At 27.8% G+C, this 24,298-nt stretch overlaps 1 protein-coding gene across 7 annotated transcripts in view; it reads left to right on the top strand.

Moving 5' to 3' along the window:
• LOC142326076 (uncharacterized) overlaps positions 1 to 24,298 on the top strand; it is a 291,623-nt gene that overhangs the window by 162,807 nt on the left and 104,518 nt on the right. The window contains exon 5 of one of the 7 annotated variants that reach the window (XM_075368209.1): positions 14,890 to 16,193. The exons of the other annotated variants lie outside the window; for them this stretch is intronic. Coding sequence (XP_075224324.1) covers positions 14,890 to 15,864 — 975 coding nt within the window. The 3' untranslated portion in view covers positions 15,865 to 16,193. Of the gene's footprint in view, positions 1 to 14,889; positions 16,194 to 24,298 lie in introns of those variants that run through there. 7 annotated transcript variants of the gene reach the window in all.

Genomic DNA, 24,298 nt, shown 5'->3' with positions numbered 1-24,298 from the left:
AGGATTGGGATGTTATTGGTTAACTATTTATTACAGAATATTAGTCAAAATTTTTGAGTATTTTCTTTGAAGACTTTTCAAAACTGTATGTATTCAGTATGTTGCGTATCTTACTATTTAGAGAGCTGCCTACAATGGGTCACAAAGTTCTTGAAGTATAATTTTCCTGAATCTACAGTAGTAACTATGTTTATTACTTCACATTGAATTACAGGATTACCAATAAATGTAATTTTAGTTTACATCATTTGCATGTAACACATTTTGTTAGAAATACAGTCTCAAAAAAATATGATGCAAAATATGCTCTTTGCTTTCATACAACAGTTCTTTGTTACTTGGATATTTTTTAGTGTAATATGATTATACATTACATGCAATTTTGATTAATAAATATAAAATTCTGTTCACTTATACATTACCTTAACTCACAACTATGAAACAACAGCTTTTTCTAGGATTCTTAACTTCTTAATAGCACTTCCTGATAAATCCATTTAAAAAATATTAGCTTCCAAAGGATAAATTGTTAATTCCATTATTGGTCAGGAAGCATTGTAACTATTACCCAATTTATTAAAACATATATTGGCAATATATCTTACTTGAGAATTGCTTTCTGAAATAGAACATATTATAAAATTATGATTAACTATACAACGGAAAAGTTACTATAAAAACTGTCATATAATTTCACTGAAAATTAAAAATAATTAAAGGTAATTGCTATGTAACAGCTAGAATGAATCAGAAAGCAGCATTTTGGAAATAGAAGCATGTGAATTAGGTAAAATACCATGACAGAGCTTTAGTTTCATTGAACAGCTTTGTTCAATGAACCTATTTCCACACGAGGCAGTGTACACATATTTAAACATTGAAATATATATCATAATAAAGAAGGAACTGTATTTAAGTAAAACAAGGTTATTTTGAGATTTACTAGAAAATAAGGAATTGTACAATAAAATTGTCATGTAAGAATCAATAATTTATTAGATGATCTTTCAAATAGTTATAAAAGTGTCAAATGAAGTGCATTCTGATTTAAGGATCATACTATAAAGGAAATAAAAAGCTGAAATTGAACATATGATTATTATTTTAACGTGTAAGATAGAACATCTTTTGAATATATTTCAACTTGTGTTGAATATAGCATGAATGCAGGGGGGTTTGGGATTAGCAATTAAACTTAACATTGCCTTTATTGAAACCCATTTCAAAAATTAGTATAGGTTGATTAGGATTTCCAAATATTTCCGTGAATTGAGAATTTTCAGGATTTTATTAAAAAAAAAAGTTATTCTGCTTGTGAGATGTAGTTATCAACATTGTTGATGATAAAATCATTCCTGTGATATTATGGTACTTACAAGTTCACATACAATTGGAACATAAGTTTTCTCTGTTATATCTAAATTCTAGATTATTTTAGTTATTAACAATTGTTTTTTTTCACTGGATAAATGAGTTTATAGGTGTAAACCAAAATGTAATAAACATAAAAAAAAATTACACAAAAGTCAGTTGCTACAGTTGTATGTAGTTGGAAATTAATGATTAAAAAAAAATCCTTTTATTTTTTAAATAGAACTGATTGTTGTTTTGCAACATATAGGTTGTTTTTGTTGAATAGTAAAAATAAGAAACTTTTTAGACAATATTTTCTTTCTTTTATTTCATAAGATTATAAGAAAAGTAATTATTAATATTATGGGTATCTTTATGGTGATAAACGTGTTATCAGAATCAAGTGAAGGAATTCTAATTAATGCTTCGATATCTGTTAATGAAAATTTGAGATTGGAGGTCAGTAAAAAAGATACAGAAGAAAAGGGATGGAGGTGGATGGCCTTATGAAAGATGTGGAGTAATATTGGAAACATACAAATTGTATAGAAAACGTAAACCTAGTCATACTAACTTAGCTCACTGGTCTGGTCTAATGGTTAACTCGTCATCGCAAATCAGCTGATTTCAAAGTCAAGTGTTCTAAGGTTCAGATCCTAGTAAAGGCAGTTACTTTTATACGGATTTGAATACTACTAGATCGTGGATACCAGTGTTCTTTGGTGGTTGGGTTACAATTAACCACACATCTCAGGAATAGTCGACAGACTACAAGACTGCACTTCATTTACATTCATACATATCATCTTCATTCATCCTCTGAAGTAATTCCTTGCACGGTGGCTCTGGAGGCTAAACAGCAAAAGATAGAGAGAGTCATACTAACCGAACTGTAATCTGTATAATAGAGCGTTTCCTCATTTAACAGGCCATAGAAGACATAAGAAAACAGTTCACATGATAAATCCTGATTTTCAAACGGCAAAAAATGTGGAATATTGTTTATAAGTTCTGCACATGCTAAATTACATTATTGATGTGTATTTGTACAGAAAGATAGACCATTCTCTTGTAATGTTTGTAATAAGAAATTCAAGAATAAAACCCATCTTGAGATGCATTTAAAATGTGTTATAGAAAATCAAGTGTCATGTGAATATTGTGGTAAACTATTTAAATAAGAATTTTATTTTAAAAATCGTCAAGACAATGTACATTCTGAACATTCTTTTCTTTGTGAGATATATGGTAAAAATTTTAAAGGATATGATAACCACATGGAAATGCATCAGTTTGTGATATATGTGGTAAAATTGTTAAAGGTAATCAGACAAATGGAGTTGCGTAAAGAACATCATGAAGTTACATGTGATGTGTGGAAAAATATATCCTAGTGAAAAACATTTCCGTGCTCATAAATATCATATGCATTACAGAGATAAAAAAGTATGCATGCGATATTTGTGGTGCTTCATTTAAAGATAGTGTTGTACTTAAAAATTATGTAGTAATGATGTCAGAAAACCTTGAAATTTGATGCAGCCTTAAGAATCTATAAACGTGTTCACACTAATATAGAACCATACATGTGTAAAAATTGTGGGGAATCATTTACATGGAAAGCAACATTTAATAAACATATGAGTAAATGTTGAGTTTGTAACATTTCATAGGTAGTAAATAATTACTAATTCTGTAATTCACTTAAAAAATATACATATTGCATATTTATTTAGTATCAGCCCGACCATTATAAAGGTCTTTAAGCAGACATTTTGAATTTTACTTGAAAAATGATTGTTTTCTGTATGATTGTGTTTAAATGTAAAATCCTTTAAAAAGCAGTTTGTTACCAATTAATCTACTCTAGGAAAAAGGCGGACCACCATGTAAATGTTACATGATTTATGTTTCATTAGACATGATTTTGTTAAATGTTTTTGCCAGTTGTAACTAAACTTTTAGAACAAAATGTTTCAAAATCCTGAACATTTTTAGCTGTTTCTTGAATTGTGATTTTTTAATGCAGCTCTAACCCCAATGTTTTCCTGTTTTATCCCCAAAGGCAACTATAATTTTAGATAAAGCATTCGTATCAAGAAGTATGAATCGTATGAGAATTATAAATTGTTTGAATGAATGAATTGTTGGTGTGCAACCAAGGGTGACATACCAGCATTGGTCCATTCTGCGCTAATAACAGCTGAAATTAAAATGTAAGCCATTCATTTTTATGGGAAAGATAAATGTAGAAAAATGGGAAACATATTGGTATACTTTTTATGTATATGTTCAGTCATTTGTTTTATTTATTTGGTGTTTTAGATTGTTTTCATGTCTAGTTTCTTGGTGTATGATGTCTGTTATGATATGTTTGTTAATGTTAACTTGATCCTTTTTTTAAATTGAGTTTGGGTAGTTTGTTTTTGTTTTGTCATGCTATTTATAATATATTACAATTTAAAAAAATTCAAAATTTGACAAACATTTTTGGTAAATTAGAATCAAAATTGTTGGAGATTTATTAAAGAAAACTTCTTAAAAACAGGATTATGTAAGGATCCTGTAACTTTATATGCTTATAGAATAGTTATTAAAATTAAAAATAAATATCAGTTTTGAAAATAAAAACACCCATATTTTTTTGTTATCTGTTGTTAAGTTTTTTCTTAAATTTTGTGAGACCATATTTTCATTTGACTACTCATAAAGAATATTTTTTCCGCTATTACTTGTCCATTGTGTTCTGAATGATTCCATTCATTGTAATTAATTTTTATTGTCATCACTTTAATATTGTTTAATTAAATTGTTTAAGTTTTATAAATCTGATAAGCTGGGTTTTGATCATATCTAGTATATGTGTAATAAGAATTTGCCCTTTGTGTCAGTTGATGTATATTTTTTTTTTCTCTTGTTTAACCTCCGGGACCACCATTAGGTATTGCTTCAGAGGATGAGATAAACGATTTGTAGCATGTATGGAAATGCCATGCCTGACTGAGATCTATTGAATGAACAATCCTTCAGCATGAAATATTAATAATAATGTGACATCATTTTGAGTCATGATATTAATAACTTAATTTTTATTGGGGCTGATTAATATTTGTTATTTATTTATTTGAAAAAGTAATTGTTGGGTATGTTTAAGGTGAAAATCATGTCTTCAGATTCAAGTGAAGGAGTTAGAGAGATTATTAGCCACACTACTTCATTATGTGTAAATGAAGACAATAAATCAGTAAACAGAAACCCCTGGCCTTGTAAAGAATGTGGAATAATATCAGAAACATATAAATTATTTTTGAAACATAAAATGATTCATGCTAAGCGATTGTGTGATTTGTGTAATAAAACATTTAAACATTATCCTAGTCTGAAAAGACATATCAAAATAGCTCATAGTGGTAATGCAGGTTATCCTAGCTGTAAAGAATGTGGTAAATCATTTATGACTGCTGTGAAAGCTCATGTTCATTTTATGTGAGTCCACAAACAGGATGATAAACCGTTTACTTGCAGTTTATGTAACAAAAAGTTTAAGTTTAAATCAAGCTATGACACCCATTTAAGTGATGTTCATCTTGGCACACCAATATCATGTGAGCGTTGTGGAAAAATATTTAAAAGTGAACATTATTTAAAAAACCATTTAGAATTGGTTCATTTTGGAAGTCCTTCTGTTTGTGAAATTTGTGGTAAAAGTGTTAAAAGTATAGATCGCCATATAAAATTTGTGCACACCAAACATTCTAGAGTCACTTGTGATATTTGTGGAAAGACATATACAAGTGATGTACATTTCCGTAATCATAAAAAGAGTGTTCATTTAAATGTAAATAAAAATCATGTTTGTGAAATTTGTGGCGCTTCATTAAACAGCCTCAGCTTACTAAAAAATCATCTAATCATACATAATGGTAAGAGGAAGCATAAGTGCGATGTTTGTAATAAAACATTTAAGTTTAAAACTGTTTTAAAAACACATGAACGTGTTCACACAAATTTAGAACCTTATACATGTAAAACTTGTGGTGTATCTTTTAAATGGAAACAGACATTTGATAAACATATAAGTAAATGTTCTTAAAATGATTTCATAAAATGCAACATACATACATATGCTACATAATGGTGAGAGGAAACATAAGTGCAATCTGTGTAATAAAACATTTAAATTTAAAATGGTTTTAAAAACACATGAACATGTTCACACGAAGTTAGAAGTAAATGTTCTTAAAATGATTTCATAAATACGCAACATAAATTGGTAATTCATGAATGAAGTATAAAAGAGAATTTGACTGTGTAAATCTATAATACCTATTCATTATAGTTAACATGTTTCAAAGTTTTTTTATCATTGTGTCATTTGGTTTTGAAAAAAATAAGAATTATATTTTTTTATTCATAGTATTGTTTTTAATTGATTAGTTTAACAATTTACACTAATCATATCATTTAATAGAAACTGGTTATAAATTTCTTTGGATTGTGTTGTATATATTTTTTCATAATTATTGTAGTTACCAAGAAGTTACTTTTCAGTTAATAAACTGCTCAGATATCATACAATGGACCTTTTAAAGAAATTTTACAGTTGATTTCTCAATTATACTTTCTTAGAATTTGTTCCTTTGTATCAGTTGATATTGTATAATTTGTACCTACTTTTCAACATTCTCATTTTGCTCAAAATTGTTAATTTTTTTCTATTGCTTACCTTCTGTTGGAAGATAATGTTCAGTCATCTTTGAATAGACTGTATTGTTGTTTAATTGAAGAATGATAAAGAATAAGGCTATATATGTTTTCTTTAAAGTTGAAATTTTTTATGAAGTATGACTCATCAAAGTCCTTTACATAAAAATGGCTATTATAAGGAAGAATCTGATTATAAATTTGTAGAAAATGGTAGTAAATCGTAAAAACAAATGTATTTCAAATATTTGAATTATATTTGTCTAATTTCATATCCTGTATTAGCTGTCAAGTTTGTTTGATATCAGATTCATTTTAATACGGAAGATTCTGAAGTGGCAGAAGTTTGTGACTTGTATCCAGTTCCTATATGTTATATTTAAATTTCACCTTGGTAATTGAAAGGGTATTAAACAAAAATATTTAAAAGATTCATATAAATACATGCTAGAAAAGGAAATTTAGTTAGACAATAAATAAACTTGTATATTTTCAGTTTAAGGGATATATATAAAACAAGTTTTTATGTTCAGAGTTTAGTGTCATGTTGTGTAGCAGAGGCTTTGTGTTGATTGAAATACAAAAAAGAATTTCTAAGTTATTTATTTATTCCCAGAGAAAATATATTATTGAAGATTTCTTTTTAAATGTTTTTTATTTTTGAAATGGAACGGGTAGATTTCTGAAATTTTGGAACAATCAAAGCTAGGCTTAATGAATAATAATAATACTGACTTAAAGGACACATATTTTTGGTTTAAAATACGGAAAGAAGATCCTCTTACTCTCGTGTTAAGAAATCGCACTACATTTTGGTACCAACACATATTTAGATTACAATAAATAAAAGTGTTTTATATGCATCAGTAATTCCTCCAAGAGGTATGTTGTAGATGTATGAGTATGTCATTCCTATAACAAAAGAGACAAAGAAGAATATGATGAATTTAGAAGAATTTTTTGATGTAAAATAAAATATAAACTTAAAAATAATTACTTAGTTTCAATAACTAAATATAGAGTATCATTTTACAATGAAGTGAGTGAGAGTCGCTTTCAATTTTATTAAGTAAGTTAAATTAAGATTAAGTAAATTTAATATCATATAAAATGTCAAGAGATTATTTACATTAAGTAAATATGATTATGTCAAGATTTAAGTAAATACGTCGACAAAAATTATTCTGATGTACTACAATAATGTATCTGTAGATATATTGTGATGTTGAAAACTGTATAAACACATTTGTGGAAAAAAGTGATGAGTATTAAAAGTGTTCAGTAGAATAAGGTCTGTGTAACTCCCAGAATATTATTGTTTCTAGCACAATTATATCAAAAGCATTTTTTCTGATAACTACTTAGATATTACCCTTATTTGTATTATATATTTGTTGTCAAACAATAACTATAATCATTTTAAGATCTTGAATAGTAAATAAGCTGCTGCTGGATTGTCTGGTTAAGAATCCCATTCTTAGAATAGAATATTTAGAATATCTTAATCTTTACCTAATTCCTTCCTTACAATGCATCAAAATGATATTGTTTGCTAAATTCACTAAAAATAATGATAGATATACATCTAACGGTTCTGTTTTTATCTAATAAAATTTTTATCGCTGTAAAACAGAAGAATTAATTATTTAAAATATTAGCCTTAGAATTTGAAGATATAATCAGACATCTTTGTGAACTTAAAAAAATAATAGACAAAGAATTTGGTATTTGTTCATCTCTACCTTTTTACATAATTTCTGAACAATTCAATCGGTTATGAAATTTTCTTTATAGCGTTATATGATTAAGTTTGCATTCACTGGTTTAAAAAATGAGTTGAATTTATTCAACTCATTATTTGGTTTATGAGTTGAATCTTTTGTCAAATATAAAATATATTTACACTATACATTTCTTTCTGTAGTTTATGTAAAGTAAAGATATTCTCCTCTGCACCCAAAGGCGTGATATCCAGATTGATAATGTGTTTGCCTGTTATGTTTTTGGTCACAATTTCAGTGTCTAAAAGATTTATGTGTTTTCATTTGAACCGTGTAAGGTTATTTTTAATTAGTCTGCAACACTGTTTGTGTAATAGAAATGCTGTTCATCACGTTGCAAGTATTTTTTGTTTTTAACTAATTAGTTTGTAAAACATGTGCCTATTTATTTTTTAAAATGGCCTGTACATATCTTAAGAAATTTATACAACTTGAAAATTTTCAGTTTATGCTTTGTACTGTGGAACATGTATTATATTTTATTTTTATTTTTGTATGTACTTTTAAGATTATGAATGATGTAAAAATAAAAGGACTACTTCCTGCAAAAAGTATTTTGTAATTTTATCTTGGAAGTAACAAATTACTTTTTCATGAGTAATACAAATTTCTATGGCTATGATTAATTCTCTCAGTCTCATCACATTAATTAAAAAACAATTGAAAATTATGTAAATAGAAATGAAATAAATTTACCTAGGTTTTTATTTAATATTCCTATAAAATAAATGTTATCTTACATGAAAAAATACGTAAGATCTATTGACAGAACAATCCTTCAGCATGAAATATTAATAATAATGTGCTATAATTTTCAGTCATGATATTTATAACTCAATTTTTATTGGGGCTGGTTAATATTTATTACTATTCTATTTGAAAAAAGTAATTCTTGGGTATGTTTAAGGTGAAAATCATGTCTTCAAATCCAAGCAAAGGAGTTAAAGAGATTATTAGCCACACTACTTCATTATCTGTAAATGAAGGTAATAAATCAGTAAACGGAAAGTCCTGGCCTTGTAAAGAATGTGGAGTAATATCAGAAACATATAAATTATATATGAAACATAAAACGATTCATGTTAAGCGAACGTGTGATTTGTGTAATAAAACATTTAAACATTATCGTAGTGTGAAAAGACATTTCAAAATGGCTCATAGTGGTAATGCAGGTTATCCTAGCTGTAAAGAATGTGGTAAATCATTTAAGACTGCTGTGCAAGTTCATGTACATTTTATGAGAGTGCACAAACTGGATGATAAACCATTTACTTGCAGTTTATGTAACAAAAAGTTTAAATTTAAATCAACATATGACACCCATTTAAGTGATGTTCATCTCAGCACACCAATATCATGTGAACGTTGTGGTAAGATATTTAAAAGTGAACATTATTTAAAAAACCATTTAGAATTGGTTCATTTTGGAAGTCCTTCTGTTTGTGAAATTTGTGGTAAAAGTGTTAAAAGTATAGATCGCCATATAAAATTTGTGCACACTAAACATTCTAGAGTCACTTGTGATATTTGTGGAAAGACATATACAAGTGATGTACATTTACGTAATCATAAAAAGAGTATTCATTTAAATAAAAATGAAAATATTGTTTGTGAAATTTGTGGTGCTTCATTAAAAAGCCGCAGATTACTTAAAAATCATCTAATCATACATAATGGTGAGAGGAAGCATAAGTGTGATGTATGTAATAAAACATTTAAATTTAAAACGGTTTTAAAAACACATGAACGTGTTCACACAAATTTAGAACCTTATACATGTAAAACTTGTGGTTTATCTTTTAAATGGAAACAGACATTTGATAAACATATAAGTAAATGTTCTTAAAATGATTTCATAAATATGCAACATAAATTGGTAATTCATGAATGAAATCTAAAAGAGAATTTGATGCGTGTGTAAATCTATAATACCTATTCATTACAGTTAACATGCTCAAAGTTTTTTTTATTGTTGAATCATTTGTATTTAAAATAATAAGAATTATATTTTTTCATTCACAGTATTGTTTTTAAGCAATTAGTTTAGCAGTTTACACTAATTATATCTTTTAATAGAAATTGATTATAAATTGCTTTGCATTGTGTTGTAGTGTACATTTTTCATATTTAGTGTAAATACCGAAAAGTTACTCTTTCAATCTATAAACTGCTCATATATCTATCTTACAATGAATATTTTAAAGAAATTTTACAGTTGATTTCAAAATTATACTTTCTTAGACATATCAGATGTTTTATAACCATATGGCTGTCAAAATGCAGTTAACAGTATTGTACTGGTTCCATGTGTTATTTTTTCTAAACTAATATTTTAAAAAAATTGCTTAAGTTTAAATATAATTAATTTCCTTTTGTACTCATTCTTAGTTTTTTGACAATTCTTCGATTATACCCGGTGATTCAAAAAGGACTTCACAAATTTAAAAACAAATAAAGATTTATTTAGATAATTTACAGATTCAGTTAAGCTCTCATTTCATAGCAAAATTTATCAAGTTTTGACTACATAGTTCATTAATACCAATTTCAGCCACCAGTGTTCACCAGTTTTGTTAAAAATGGATACATTTACTGGTTCGGAACATGTTGGCTGTTTGTTGTGGTTCACAATTTTCATAGAGAGTACAGTGGGAGCCTCCTAGTAGGCATACAATTTACTCTTTGCACCCAACCTTCATTGAGACTGGTTGTTTTGTTAAACATGCAAAATCACCAGGATGCCCCCCCCCCCTCTGAAGCTACTGTGGACCAACTCAGAAAAAGCTTTGCACGTAGTCTGAAGAAATCAACTCAACATGCATCACATGAGACTGGCATTCTACAAATGACTGTTTGTTGTATAGTACCTAAACGGTTGCACTTGATGCCATACAAACTAACTGTGGTTGAACACATTACAGATGACAGCAAAGTTGCTTGGTTACAATTCTGTGTAAATGATGGATAAAATTGCAGACAACGATATATTTTTAGACAATGTAATTTTTAGTGATGTCAGTGTTTCACATCAGTGGCAAGGTGAACACTCATAACTGCTGAATTTGGGGTAGTGAAAACCCTCATGAAACTTTGCAGCATTCATTATAGCCCTATGTTCAATGTTTTTTGTGCTCTAAACAAACAAATACTGTACGCCCTGTTCTTCCAGGAGGCATCTGTAAAAATGTATGTTTATCTGAACATGCTTCAAAATTTTCCAATTCCTCAGTTAGACTATGATGACCAAAGTGGATGCCATTACTATCAGTAAGACTGAGCACCACTCACACTACTGCCTAGAAGTCTGAGATTTTCCTGATACTCAATTCCCAGGTTGATGGATCAGTCATGGAGGTCCAATTGTACGGCCACCTCGCTCCCCAAATTTGACCCTGCTATATTTTTTCTTGTGGGGGTTTCATTAAAGATCGGGTTTATATACCACCATTGCCTGCTGATGTTGTTGCGCTATAATTTGGAATTAATGCTGCAGCTGCAGAGGTAACTCCCAACTTGCTGACTACAGTCTGGAATTAAGTCAACTTCAGGTGGGATATATGTTGCATTACAAATGGAAGCCATATTGAACCAAAGTGAATGTTGGGTGACAAATTTGATGTGTTTTCTATGAAATGAGAGACCTTAACCAAATCTGTAAGCTATCTAAATAATTTTTATAGGCTTTTAAAGTTGTTAAATGCTTTTCGAATCACCCAGTATTAACAACCACAATAAAATGGAGCTCAATAGACAGCTGGGATCCCTACATTTGGTTCACATTAAGTAGTAATTTGATTATGTATTTTCATATTTCTGTGTCTCTATTAATTCTTCTTCCCCACTTCACAGGAAACTGTGTACTCTGTTCTGGGATCCATCTTTTCAGAGGTCTTCCTCTACATGTAATACAGATCTATTCTCCCATCTGTTTTATATTTCAGAATTTTAGCTGGCTGGTGTTCATTCTATCAATGTGTGAGCACGCTAGTTGAATTTATATCGCTGAATGGTCTCTAATAAAGGAAATATCCCTAATTCTAGAAGAGAATACATCTCTTTATTCCTCTTTGTGTCCAATGTAGTGTAACCAACTGTTGCTCTCTGAGAACCAAATTTCTGCCCGATGTAAGAAAAAAAATCTCTCTTCATTGTGACCCAAGTCTCACTAATATAAATTAATTATTATTTATAAAATTAATGTACACCCTCATATATGAGTGGATTTATTAGCAGAATATAAATATATAAATTGGAATAATTCTGTGGATCATGTAAAATTTATTGTTGATCAAATTAAAAGGTTTGAGTCTTGGAATAGTGTTATTTCATCTGATTATTTTATAAAAATTGATAGTTTCAAACTAAATTTGACCAAGACTTATCATACTTATAATACCAGAGAAAAAAATTTTCTAACATATTTGAGAATGCTGTTAATGTTAAACAAAATCAAAGAAGAATTGCAATTCATGTTTAATAAAAGTATCACATTAGTCAACTAGAATAAAAGTTTTTTAAAGAATTTTTTTTAAACAAAGTTATATTGCATTTAAGTAATTCAGTTTTGTAATTTTGATGTAAAACTTTTTTGCATCAATTTTTGAATTTCTAAATTTATTAATGACAAATTTTTTAAAATGTTTTTTCAAATTGTTATTAATATTATAATATCATTATAAAGGTGTTGACATTATTAATTTATTTAGTTGTTATATTATTTAAGACTACATTTTTGTTACAAATTTAGCATATTAAGTAAACAAAAAATTATAAAACATAATAATTATATATGTGTTACTTTCACACATTTCTTTCTTTCATGTGTAAAACTCTGCATACAATAACATAGGGGTATGATCAGGAAATGTATAACAGATAAAGCAAATAAAAAATCACTTGAAGAATTTAAATATGAAGACTTAAAGTTATACATTTTTGTGATTTTTTTGGCTGGGGTAGAATTGATTGAGTAATAATAATTAATTTAATAACAAAAATGTAATTTGTTAATTTTATGGTAAGTTTAAGGTGAGAAACATGTTATTAATTTTGTATGATGAAATTAACGAATTCCTAGTAGCAGTAGGACTAACTTAATTATGTATAAATAAATTTGAAACAAAGGGATAGTCTTGTGAAGTATGTGTTCTGGTGAAGGTTTTAGAAACCTTCATTTTCAAAGTGTTCTTAACAAACATAAAAAACGTATTTATGGGGATATTTCAGACTTTTATAATTTTAAAAATATTATAATTTATGTACAAAGTTAGAAATAACTGAAATTACACTTTACGCTAATATATGGAAATGATGATGAACTGTTTCCATTAAATATTTGTGGTTAAATTTTTAATTTCATTTATCATATTCCCATTCACAAGCATCTTCCTGGGTTAAATTATTTTCTTAAAAAAAAGAATCATCAGATTATGATATACAAAAAAGAGATGTTTATAATAACATCCAGCATCATGTGACCACTGCAGTAGTGAAAACTGAACATAATTTAAAAACCATCTAGAAGCAGTTCATTTTATTTATACTTCACTTTGTGAAATTTATGGTAAATGTTCATGATATGATCAAGGATTATATCAAATTTGTTAAAAGTACCATAAAGCTCTATATAATGTATGAGGAGAAAATATTTGGTGATAACTGAGTAGTCATAAAAAACCATCTATTTATTTAAGAGAAAAAAGAGGCTTTAATAAGTCCATTGCTTAGCTAAATGGACTTGCTTTAACTAAATCCATTTTAATAATTATGACAACAGAAAATATAAATGTGTTGTGTGTAATAAAATGTTCAAATACAGATCTGTTTTGTTTGTCAACATCGTGGTGATTCATTTAAGTGAAAACCAGTATATACCAGTTGTGCAAATAATTGTTCACTTAATGCATTATAGACATAAATGTATTAAGAAGTAAATTTCTTTTACTGTTATATATTTCAGTAAATATTTATATTAGTAAAAATTCTTTTAAAGATTTATTTTAACCTTCAATCAGTTGTTTTATTTTGTGCTGTTTGAAGTGTATGCTAACTAAATTCATGAGTTATTTATTTATGATATTGGCTGACAAATTGAGTAGTTATATCAGTACAAAAGTGTATTATATAATTTTACTATAAAAAATCTATGGTGTCATCATCTCACATGTTTTATGAATGGTTTCCCTCTGCAATAATGTACCTCTACTAATCTCCCTTTTACTGCAAAATAGCTTCTATATGTAGCAATAAAGTTCCCTTTTATTAGTAAAATGGGAAGCTTTTTACAATAATTGTTTTCTAACCTAGGATACATTGTTTAATGAAATACAAATATTAAATGATAGACAGTAGGCAGTAATAAGGATCTATTAATTAATATAATTATAATTGGTCTGCTTTGACTTGAGCTGTCAACCTTCTACTTAGGAAATCAATCGCTAACATATCTCTATGACACTAACATTCATTTCTAGTCATAAGCTTTTTATGAGGAAATAATGTTAGTAAATAATTTAAAGTTTTAAAATACCTTTTAGATAATATTAAAGAAACGGTTAATTATGATTAGATTATTACTTTTTGTAATAAATAAAGGTTTAATTTATTAGATTTTTTTCTATTAGATTAACAAGAATATAGTAAGTGTCTTCTCTACAATACTCCAAGTAAAATTTAACACTTTGGAATGTTTCTTTAAAAAGATTTTTAATTAAATTCAAAATAGCAGATATGGTAAGCCATCAGTAGCAATTCTAAGATATTTCCATGCACTTTTTGTCAAAATGTTTTGCTAATTATATTATACTTTGATGTTTACTTTTGATAATTATTCTCTTAATATTACATGTAGATATATCCACCTGTTGTTTGCTATTAGTACTGTATTTGAAAAAAAGTCATATTTCTTTCATGTGATTGATTTATATGCTTTCATATGTGATGATTTTTCATGATAAAAATTAAGCATTTATTTTTGCGGGTGGGGTGAAATTCATTGACTAATCGTAATTTATTAATGAAAGTAATTCGTAATATTATGGATGTGTTCAAGGTGAAGAACGTGTCATCAAAGTCAAGTGATGGATCTAATGAAATTCTTAATAACACTGCTTCATTATCAGTGAATGAAGATGTTACATCAAAAACCAAGAAAAATAATGGAAAAGGATTTCCTTGTAAAGCGTGTGGAACAGTAACAGAAACATATAAATTATTGAGAAAACATAAACTTATTCATACTAGTCAAACGTGTGATTTGTGTAATAAAACTTTTCCAAATAATAATGGCCTTGAGAGGCACAGAAGATTTGTTCATCTTAACAATCCAGAGCTTCATAAATGTGATGTGTGCAATAGGATATTTACGAGTGCTGCATACGTTAGTTTACATTTTATGCGAGTACATAGAGAGAATTCAGAACTGTTCGCTTGCACTCTTTGTGATAGGAAGTATAAGACTAAATCAAATCGTGATATGCATGTAAGAAACAATCATAATGCTACTCCAGTTTCATGTGAACGTTGTGGTAAAATATTTAAAAGTAAATTCCATTTGAAATGTCATATAGATGCTACTCATTTGGGGAGTTCTTCCCTTTGTGCAATTTGTGGTAAAAGTGTTAAAAATTTTGAGGGTCATATGAGAGCTGTCCATTCAGAGCGTAACAGAGTTAAATGCGACATTTGTGGAAAATCATATACTACTACTAGTCATTTAAAAAGTCATATTCTCAGAGTTCATTCAAATTTACAGAGAAATCATGTGTGTAATGTTTGTGGTGCTTCATTTAAAGAAAGTGGTGTCCTTAAAAGTCATCTAATGGTGCATAATGATGAAAGAAAGTATAAGTGCAAAATTTGTGATAAAACATTCAAATTTAAAGCAGTTTTAGAAACACATAAACGTGTTCATACTAATGTAGAGCCTTATGTTTGTAAAAATTGTGGTGAATCGTTTAAATGGAAACAGACATTTGACAAACATAAGACTAAATGTTTAGAAAATGCTTTATCTGTTGTCGGATAGTTAATGATAAATGTACAGTTTAAAAAAGCAAAATTCATCTACTCTGTCAAAGAGGTTGTATGTAAATAAGTACTTAGCATTTTTTATTTAAATCAATAAATGTTACTAATTTTTTGTAGAGATTAGGATGTTAGTATAAATTAAAAGAATAAGTTAAAAGACAAATGATAATATACTCTGCACAGACCAATTCAGCCGTGCAATATTGGAATGTTGACTTACAAGTTAATCAAGTATGCTGTGTTTCTCTATTATATTTAAATTAACTGAACTTTGTTTTTTCTACATAACTTAGTTTACTTTTATAAAATTATGTCACAATATATTTAAATTTAATACTCCAAACCAAAATATTTACTGCTTATTACTTCCTAAATAAATTACACAATAGAACAATTGATGTCTTTATTTTTACCTGCACATATCAAAATATTTATTAATTATGAATTAGTTGAAATTCTTTTTTTGTGATAACAATAAAAAATATGCAGATATAAGTATAAAAGTATCATTATCTTTAGCTCTTTAAATTTGTCAAAGCAGAATTATTATGTTATTTCTTATTACATGCTTATGTAATATAAATATTTAAGGGGTGATGAAAATTACTCTTGAGGTTAAAGTAGTGTTTTATAAGTGATTGTAGGCTTATATCCTGAATTATTGTATAAAAAATGAAAATCTGAATTTTTTTGAGATACACTTAGTAAAAAATGTATTTTCTACATTTCGCAGTTAATATTTCACTATGGATTTACCTAAAGAGATGAATTGATACTTAGTTTAAATAAAATAAATATATACTGTTACGGTGAGTATACTTAATGTTCAGATCTTGACATCACATACAATAGAAAAAACTCAAGAGAACAGTAGTTGAAATGAAATTTGGGACATTAAAAATATATTCTGACAGAAACCAGTCAGGGAAAAATGAATATGAGAAGTTTTCTTGAATAAAAATAATCTTAAAAGAAATGAACTAAATGATCATGTGTTTGACTTGGATAAAGACTATTATATAAACTATTTAAAGAAAATGAATCTGGTATCCATGTGTGACATAAATATTCTTCCAAACAGTAACAACTAAATGATTTTTGCGTCTATTTAATTCATGCACACATTTAGACTTATGGAAAAAGTAGAAAGATTAATTTTGATTCTTGTAAAAGAATTTATTGAATCTCATAATCCATAGTATGTCATTTAAAAGGATAACACGTGAGATCAATAGTTATAAATTCATATGAATTATGATCATTACATTTTAAGTTTGTAAAATTTGTGGGGATAATCTAGTAATAAATATGTACATTATAAAATGTTCATTCATTTGGTTAAACTTTTGTTAATAACACTGGTGTTGTCTTATTTTAAGCTACCCTTTTTCATAAAAGAAAATTTTATTGTGCATAATAATAATAAAAGAAAATATGAATTCAAGATTTATTCTAAAAGATTTAAATCTAATTCTGTTCTAAATCCATGTAAACTTTTTTTCATAATCATTTTGTTTTACAGTTGCATTAAAAAGGTTGTGCTATATAATACTGATAAATCAAAATGGACATTCAACTAAACTTTATGAATTGCTTAGGAAGTATTGTCATCACACATCTGAAATTGCTTTATAATCAGTGAAATTAAAAAAGAGAAAACTTAATTAATAATTTTATTGTATTTGTATTAATTAAGTGAATTTTTAAATTGTACTAATTTATGAAAGGAGATGTTAATAAAGCAAACCACATTAAAAAATAATAAATTTATACTGTTAACAGCATTTTAACAATTAGTAGTTTCACTATGGTTGAGGTAATAAAAATAAAGATAGTGATGCTGTTTAGACAGTTTTTGCATACCAATATGTATGTATCCTTTATTCTTAATTGAACATAAGTTTCTTTAAATATAAATTTGCTTAATTTGTTTTCATGTACATAACAGTGAAGTTACATTAATGTACTGTAACAACATTCAGCCCTTAAATATGCTACAACATTTTCTTTTTATTGAATATTAAATGCATTTGTTGTGGGGAAATTTTATTGATCAATAATTGAGATCCTGTGTTAAAAATGATTAGAAGTATGCATATTGAACTGTTCTACGAGGTACTGAAATCTGTAATATTGTATTAAGACTTACCTTCCTTAAGGAATGGTTTTACCAAATATTTTTTTTTTTTTTTTTAATTAAGAAATTCTATTATACTGTTTGTAAAATTTGCAGTAAAAATGTTAAGAACTGTAAAAGTCATATGAAAATGCATAAAGAATGTCCTAAAGTTGCATGTGAGATATGCAGAAAATTGTATACTAGTGATAAAAATTTGAATCATCATTTGAATCCATTCAAATTCAGATAGAAATTTTGTATTTGTTTCAACTTTAAAAGTGCATAAATCTGTTCATAATAATGCGAAACCTTACACTTCATCATTTAAGTGGAAATGACATTTGGTAGACAGACGACTAAATATTTTGAAATTAATAAGAAATAGGTACTGTTTCAATTGCTAATCTAAAAAGGTATTGTAAAAAAACATAGTAATTATTTAATCATTATGTAGTATATAATTTTAATAAACTTTTTTATGTTCAGAATTTTGTTTTCAGAGGTTTAGTTTATCCTTTTTCTCCCCAAAACAAACTCATTCACATCATTTACAAATGTTTTTTTCTATTATGTAACTCAGACCTACATTTAATTATTTACTTCTTTCTAAACTAAGTAACTACTGCTGTTATCTCATTTACTATGTTGAAGTTTTCTTAAGTTTCATCACACAAATTGGCTTGATTTTTATTCTAAAATCTACTTTTGTTTTTTCATTAACATATTTTGTAATAAATTGAGTTTTTCTTAATTACAGAGAATTAATAATTAATATTCTTAATTACAGTCTGTAATTTTGTAGTACTTTTTTATGTTTTAATTATTTGATAACTTTGATAGTATTTTGTGATGGCAGTTATTGTTTATTTCATACAACATTGTATATAATATTAACATTTCTAGTATGGAGAAGTTAATCTCGCTTTTCTCCCCAAAAGACAAAATTATATTAATCATCACTTTTCATTACACTTTATTTTTTAAAAAAATTTACTGCCTTATAATCAGCTATGTTATATACCTCATATTTCTTTTGATAAAAGTTTGAATTGTTTTATAAGCAGTTCTTTTGTTTATTTCTTATAGCAAGAATTGTTATTTAATAAAAATGTAATTAATGATGACATAAAAGCCCTGTTATATTATCATTAATTTACTCTGACGGAATTGACATAACATGTATGTAATAACCAATTACTGTTTTGTTTTATAATTTCATAATTTATCAGGGTCATTCATATGTCCCTGATAAACCAAAATTGCTTTTTATAATATTTTATTCAATAAGTATTTATCATCTGAGACAGTTTTTTTTATACAGTCTGTTTACTTTTAAACATAAACTATTTCTGTCAAAGAATAGGTAGTTTTTTATTCCTGTTTTATAGAAGGGAGATATGTTCAAATTAGCATAAAGTATTTTATCTTTTCATTGTGTTGACTCATCAAACTTCCAGTACTCCTTTAGTGATTCAGTGAAATAGTGGTCTCATGGTGCTAATCTAAATTTAACCAAAACTTTCCTGCATTTTATTAGCATACCAGTTTTTCCAGGATTTCAGTTGGTTTTCTAATGCATTGTCACACTCCTGATTCCATCATCCGTACCTCCTTTTCTTTGGTGTGTATGCTATCTCTTGTATAGTCACTACTAATGTTTTTTCAAGTCCTGCTGATTTTGGAGTTGGTTTTACCAGTCTTTCTTGGAACCGTCACTTATTTAGCAATTTGTGGGTATCTATCCTGCAGGTTTTATATTGGACTGTGGTTTTCTTATTCTGGGGAATGAATTTCACTTTGATTCTGGTAGATAGTGATCCAAGTCAACATTAAATCTCTTTTTCACTTTAACATTCATGATTTCCTGAGTGTTCCTTTTGGAAATGCCCACATGATCAATTTGAAATTCACCGATTCTCTTGGATGAGGACCTCTATGTTTTCATCTTCTGGGGATGCATAAGTATTATTTATAAAAATTAATTTTTTTTAATTCTTTAAATAAAACTGAAAACTATTATGACAAAAGGACATACTGTAATGCACATACTTCTGTAATATGCAGTAAAATTCCCTGATCCCAAATCCCAAAGCATTCACTCCTAAAGAGTTTATTTGAATTCTTTTCATTTTTTTATCCTTGATCCTTTCTTCCCCAAATCATTATGATAAGATTTGCATCAGTTGGCACATTAGTAGTGTGGAGTAGCATCTGTCTATGGCTCTTCTCCAGAGGTTCTATTTCCTATCTAGGATTTTACAAAATTAGTGTGTAAGGTATCTAAAAATTGTAGTAAAATGAGATCTTTTATTCTTACCAATTAATCAAAATTACATTTACTTTTATTAGAATTTTTTTATTTTCAATATAAGTTGATTGTTGAGATTCAATTAACAGCATTTTTGAACTGCAAAATTGGTTATAAACTGTTTTGAGGGATTGCATAAATAAATAGTAAGCTACAAATTATATAACCAGTATTTGGGGGAAAATATCCAGCTTATGTTTTAAATTATAAATCTGTTTGTCTTCAAAGCTAACTGACATACACTATCTAGTGCTTATTATAAGCAAGAATTTAGGTAATTGTATCAGCCATGTCGTGATTTCTACTCTTTAATACCCTTTCTATAATTGATAAAAGTTTTTTTTATATTTTGAAATTATCATTTATTATAAATAATTGTGTAATATGATTGCATTATGAACTTTATTCCATGACTGATGCGGTGAAGTAAAATTTTAGGTAAACATAATAGTTGATTAGAAATTGAAAGAAAAATGGAAGATTAAGAAATATAATAATATATAATATTATAGGTATGTGTAATATGAAGATCAGTTTAATTGAACTTAAAATTATTTAAAAAAAACTTGTTGTGCAAATAAAAATTCAGTATTGGAAAATATATTTATAAAATCCAGAAGGAAGAAGTATATTATAGTATATTTAACAAAACATTATCGGCAAAAGAAAGGCATACAAAAATATTTATTTGATTTTATTGTGCTATCAAACATACAGAAAATATAGTAAATTATTCAAATATGTTGAAACACTTCAGTTACATATTCAGCAACAACATATGCAACATGAAAGTATACTTGGATATTATAGGCTCAATAAAAAGTTTAAGGATAAGTCATATCATGATTTAAATAAAAAAAAAGATTAATTTTGATAGTCCAGTGCTATGTAAACATTGTGGCAAAGTATTTAAACAGAAACCTTTATAATTTGTACATTTACTATCAATAACTTAGCCCAAAATTTAGATTAAAAATCCAAATTAATTCATGACTAATTCATCTAATTAGTCATTGGAGAAGTGAGCATAAAACCCAATTCAGGTAAAAATGATTTAATAAATTAACAATTCTTAGATCTGATTATATTGATGACTTCTTGGAGTTAATACAACTTGATAGTTATCATATACTTACAGTTTGTGCAGAACGTGACGGCCTGTGGAGAGTAGATGTGTTATAACTTAAACTGTACTACGAGGTGCGACAATAAAGTAATGAGACTCATGTGAAAAAAAAAAAGTTACTTACTGTTTTAGTCATGTTTAATGTTGTCTCCTTCAAAGTAGTTCCTCTCTGATTGCACACACTTATTCCAGCGCTTCTGCCATTGATGGTAACATTTCTGGAACTCATCTTCTGTAATATCCTCCAAGACCCTCGTCACAGCTTTTTGGACATCTTGTGTTGTTTGAAAATGGTGTCCCTTGACCGCCTTTTTGACTCTTGGAAATAGAAAAAAGTCGCACGGAGCGATATCTGGTGAATAAGGTGGCTGTGGTAGTACTGAAATTTGTTTTGAGGTTAAAAATTGCTGTACTGACAGAGCAGTATGGGATGGCGCATTATCGTGATGCAGAATCCAATTATCAGCAATGTTGGCATGGATACGAAGAACTCGTTTACAAAGTCTTAATAAAATTTCTTTGTAGAAATATTGGTTAACTGTTTGTCCAGGAGACACCCACCCACTCTTTATGAACAATTCCCTTGGAATCGAAAAAGCACACAAGCATGCATTTCACTTTTGACTTTGACATGCAAGCTTTTTTTGGTCTGGGTGATCCCTTTGAGCACCATTGCGAACTTTGGCATTTTGTCTCTGGATCGTATTGAAAAAACCAACCTTTTAACACGGCTCAACAAATCTGGATTGATTTCAGTTTGCTCTAACAGATCGGCCGCCACATTTTTCGTGTTTCTCGCTGTTGTTGTGTGAGATTTTTGGGGACCATTTTTGCACAAATCTTTCTCATACCAAGATCTTCAGTTAATATTAGACGAACCGTTTCTCGATTGATGTTGAGTTCTTCTGCATCATTTTCACGGATAATCTTCGATCAGATCGTACGATTTCACGCACCCTGGTCAAGTTGACATCTGTCCGTGAGGTTGATGGTCGTCCAATGCGGTCTTCATCTTCAACATTTGTTCTGCCTTCACTAAAAATTTTATGCCACCGAAAAACTTGAGCTCTTGACATAACTTCCTCTCCAAAAGCCTTTTGAAGCTTACCATAAGTTTTTGTCGCGTTTTCACCCAATTTAACGCAAAAAGAAATGGCATACTGTTGCGCAATATTTTGCGGTTTCATTTCTGTGACGAGAGACACAAACACGTGTTCACTTATTACAGCACAACTCACGACTGAGCAGTTGCATCAATGTGCCGCTTGGACTAGAATTAGCTTATAGACCAAGCTCAAAGATGGTGTGCCTACGCAAGCTGCAGGGTTGCCACATCTTGCAAAGAAAAATCAGTCTCATTACTTTATTGTCGCACGTCGTATGTGATGTGGTTAAAGAAATTATAATTGTATTATTAGTATCGTAGCTTTTCTCTGTTCCACACACAATGGAAAGTCTCTTGCTACTTGGAATTCTTAATTTTAATGGAATATGAACATGTCTTACATCAGATTAATCTCTGCAATTTCAACCAAGTAATATAGTAAAAAGTGTTTTATAATTTATGTATTATAAATAATATTTTTAAAGATATTTTACATTTATAAAAAATAAATATTATTGTGAAATGTAATGATTGCATTCTATTGTAAATGTTATTGTTAAAAGTTTGTTATATATATATATATTAAAAACACTGTGAAGCCATAATTTGATTGGCCAAAGGGATTATGAGTATAACAGTTGTATTATGAGGGAAATGATTGAGAGATACTGTCAGTAACAGTAACACTTCTTCAAGATGAAGCTTGGTTCCAAGAATATGCAGTATGTTTTGAGCCTGCCAAAAAAAAATTAAAAGTTTGAACTTTTTTAAAAAATTGTCACGTTGGTGAGCAGGAAGAAAAAAGAGATAGTAATGAAAAGAGAAATCACATACGTAGCCCAATAATGTAGAAGAATTATTTTATCTTTGTAATGAATGTATAAATTTATTCAAGGACTATATGTATTTATTCAGAATAAGTAAACTTTCATTTGAAAATAAATTTTGCTACTTTTGTAAAATAAAATTAATTATAAATTATAATTAATTGTCCCATCATGAAGGTATCGAAAACCCAATTCTTCGTCAATATCATACCATCTCACTTATAAACTTTCTATTTCATCATTTCTGCAAGTCATAAATCTTTGCTTTTGTTAGTATTAATATACTTATGATATTAAAGTAGGTTAAAAATTGATTAAATTTTACTTTGTTTTTTTATTTGGTTATAGTATTATTTTAAAAATACTAATTGTAGTGTTTTCATATTGAATTTAAATTGTTCTGTATTTTAATTTTGAAAATATAAAAAGTGCACATTATATTATTACATAAAATACTTTGAATGTGTATAAATAATAATCTAAAAACTTTTGAACCAGTTTATTAAATGTATACTCTCGTAAGTAATATTCATATTCAGTAGCAACGTGCATCTGTTAACAATGAGACAAATGATGTCTGAGCAAATATAAATTAAACCAAAATTCAAGGTATTGCAAAAATTGGATATGTAGATTATTGCATACATACCCTGAATTGTAGAAGGTTAAAAAAAGAACTTAATGAGTTATGGTGTTCCATTTAATGTCTTTTATTTATTATGTTACATTTTGTTGCTACCTTTAATAAACTTAATTGTAATTTTTTTTTATTGTGATTAAATTTTGAAGTTTAACTTATAAATACTATAATGGTATAGTATTATAATACTATATTGGTATTCTTGAAGTTTTTTTTGTACATGTTAATATTTTATGTGAAAATTTTTAACAAAACCAAATGAATTCTGTAAACAGATGTGGGCATAAATTATTTTATTTAAATGCAG

This window comes from Lycorma delicatula, chromosome 6 (genome assembly GCF_047948215.1).
Source record: "Lycorma delicatula isolate Av1 chromosome 6, ASM4794821v1, whole genome shotgun sequence".
NCBI classification, from domain to species: Eukaryota; Metazoa; Arthropoda; class Insecta; order Hemiptera; family Fulgoridae; genus Lycorma; species Lycorma delicatula.
The sequence above is the reverse complement of the archived record's forward strand: the minus strand, read 5'-3'. Positions and strand labels throughout refer to the sequence as shown.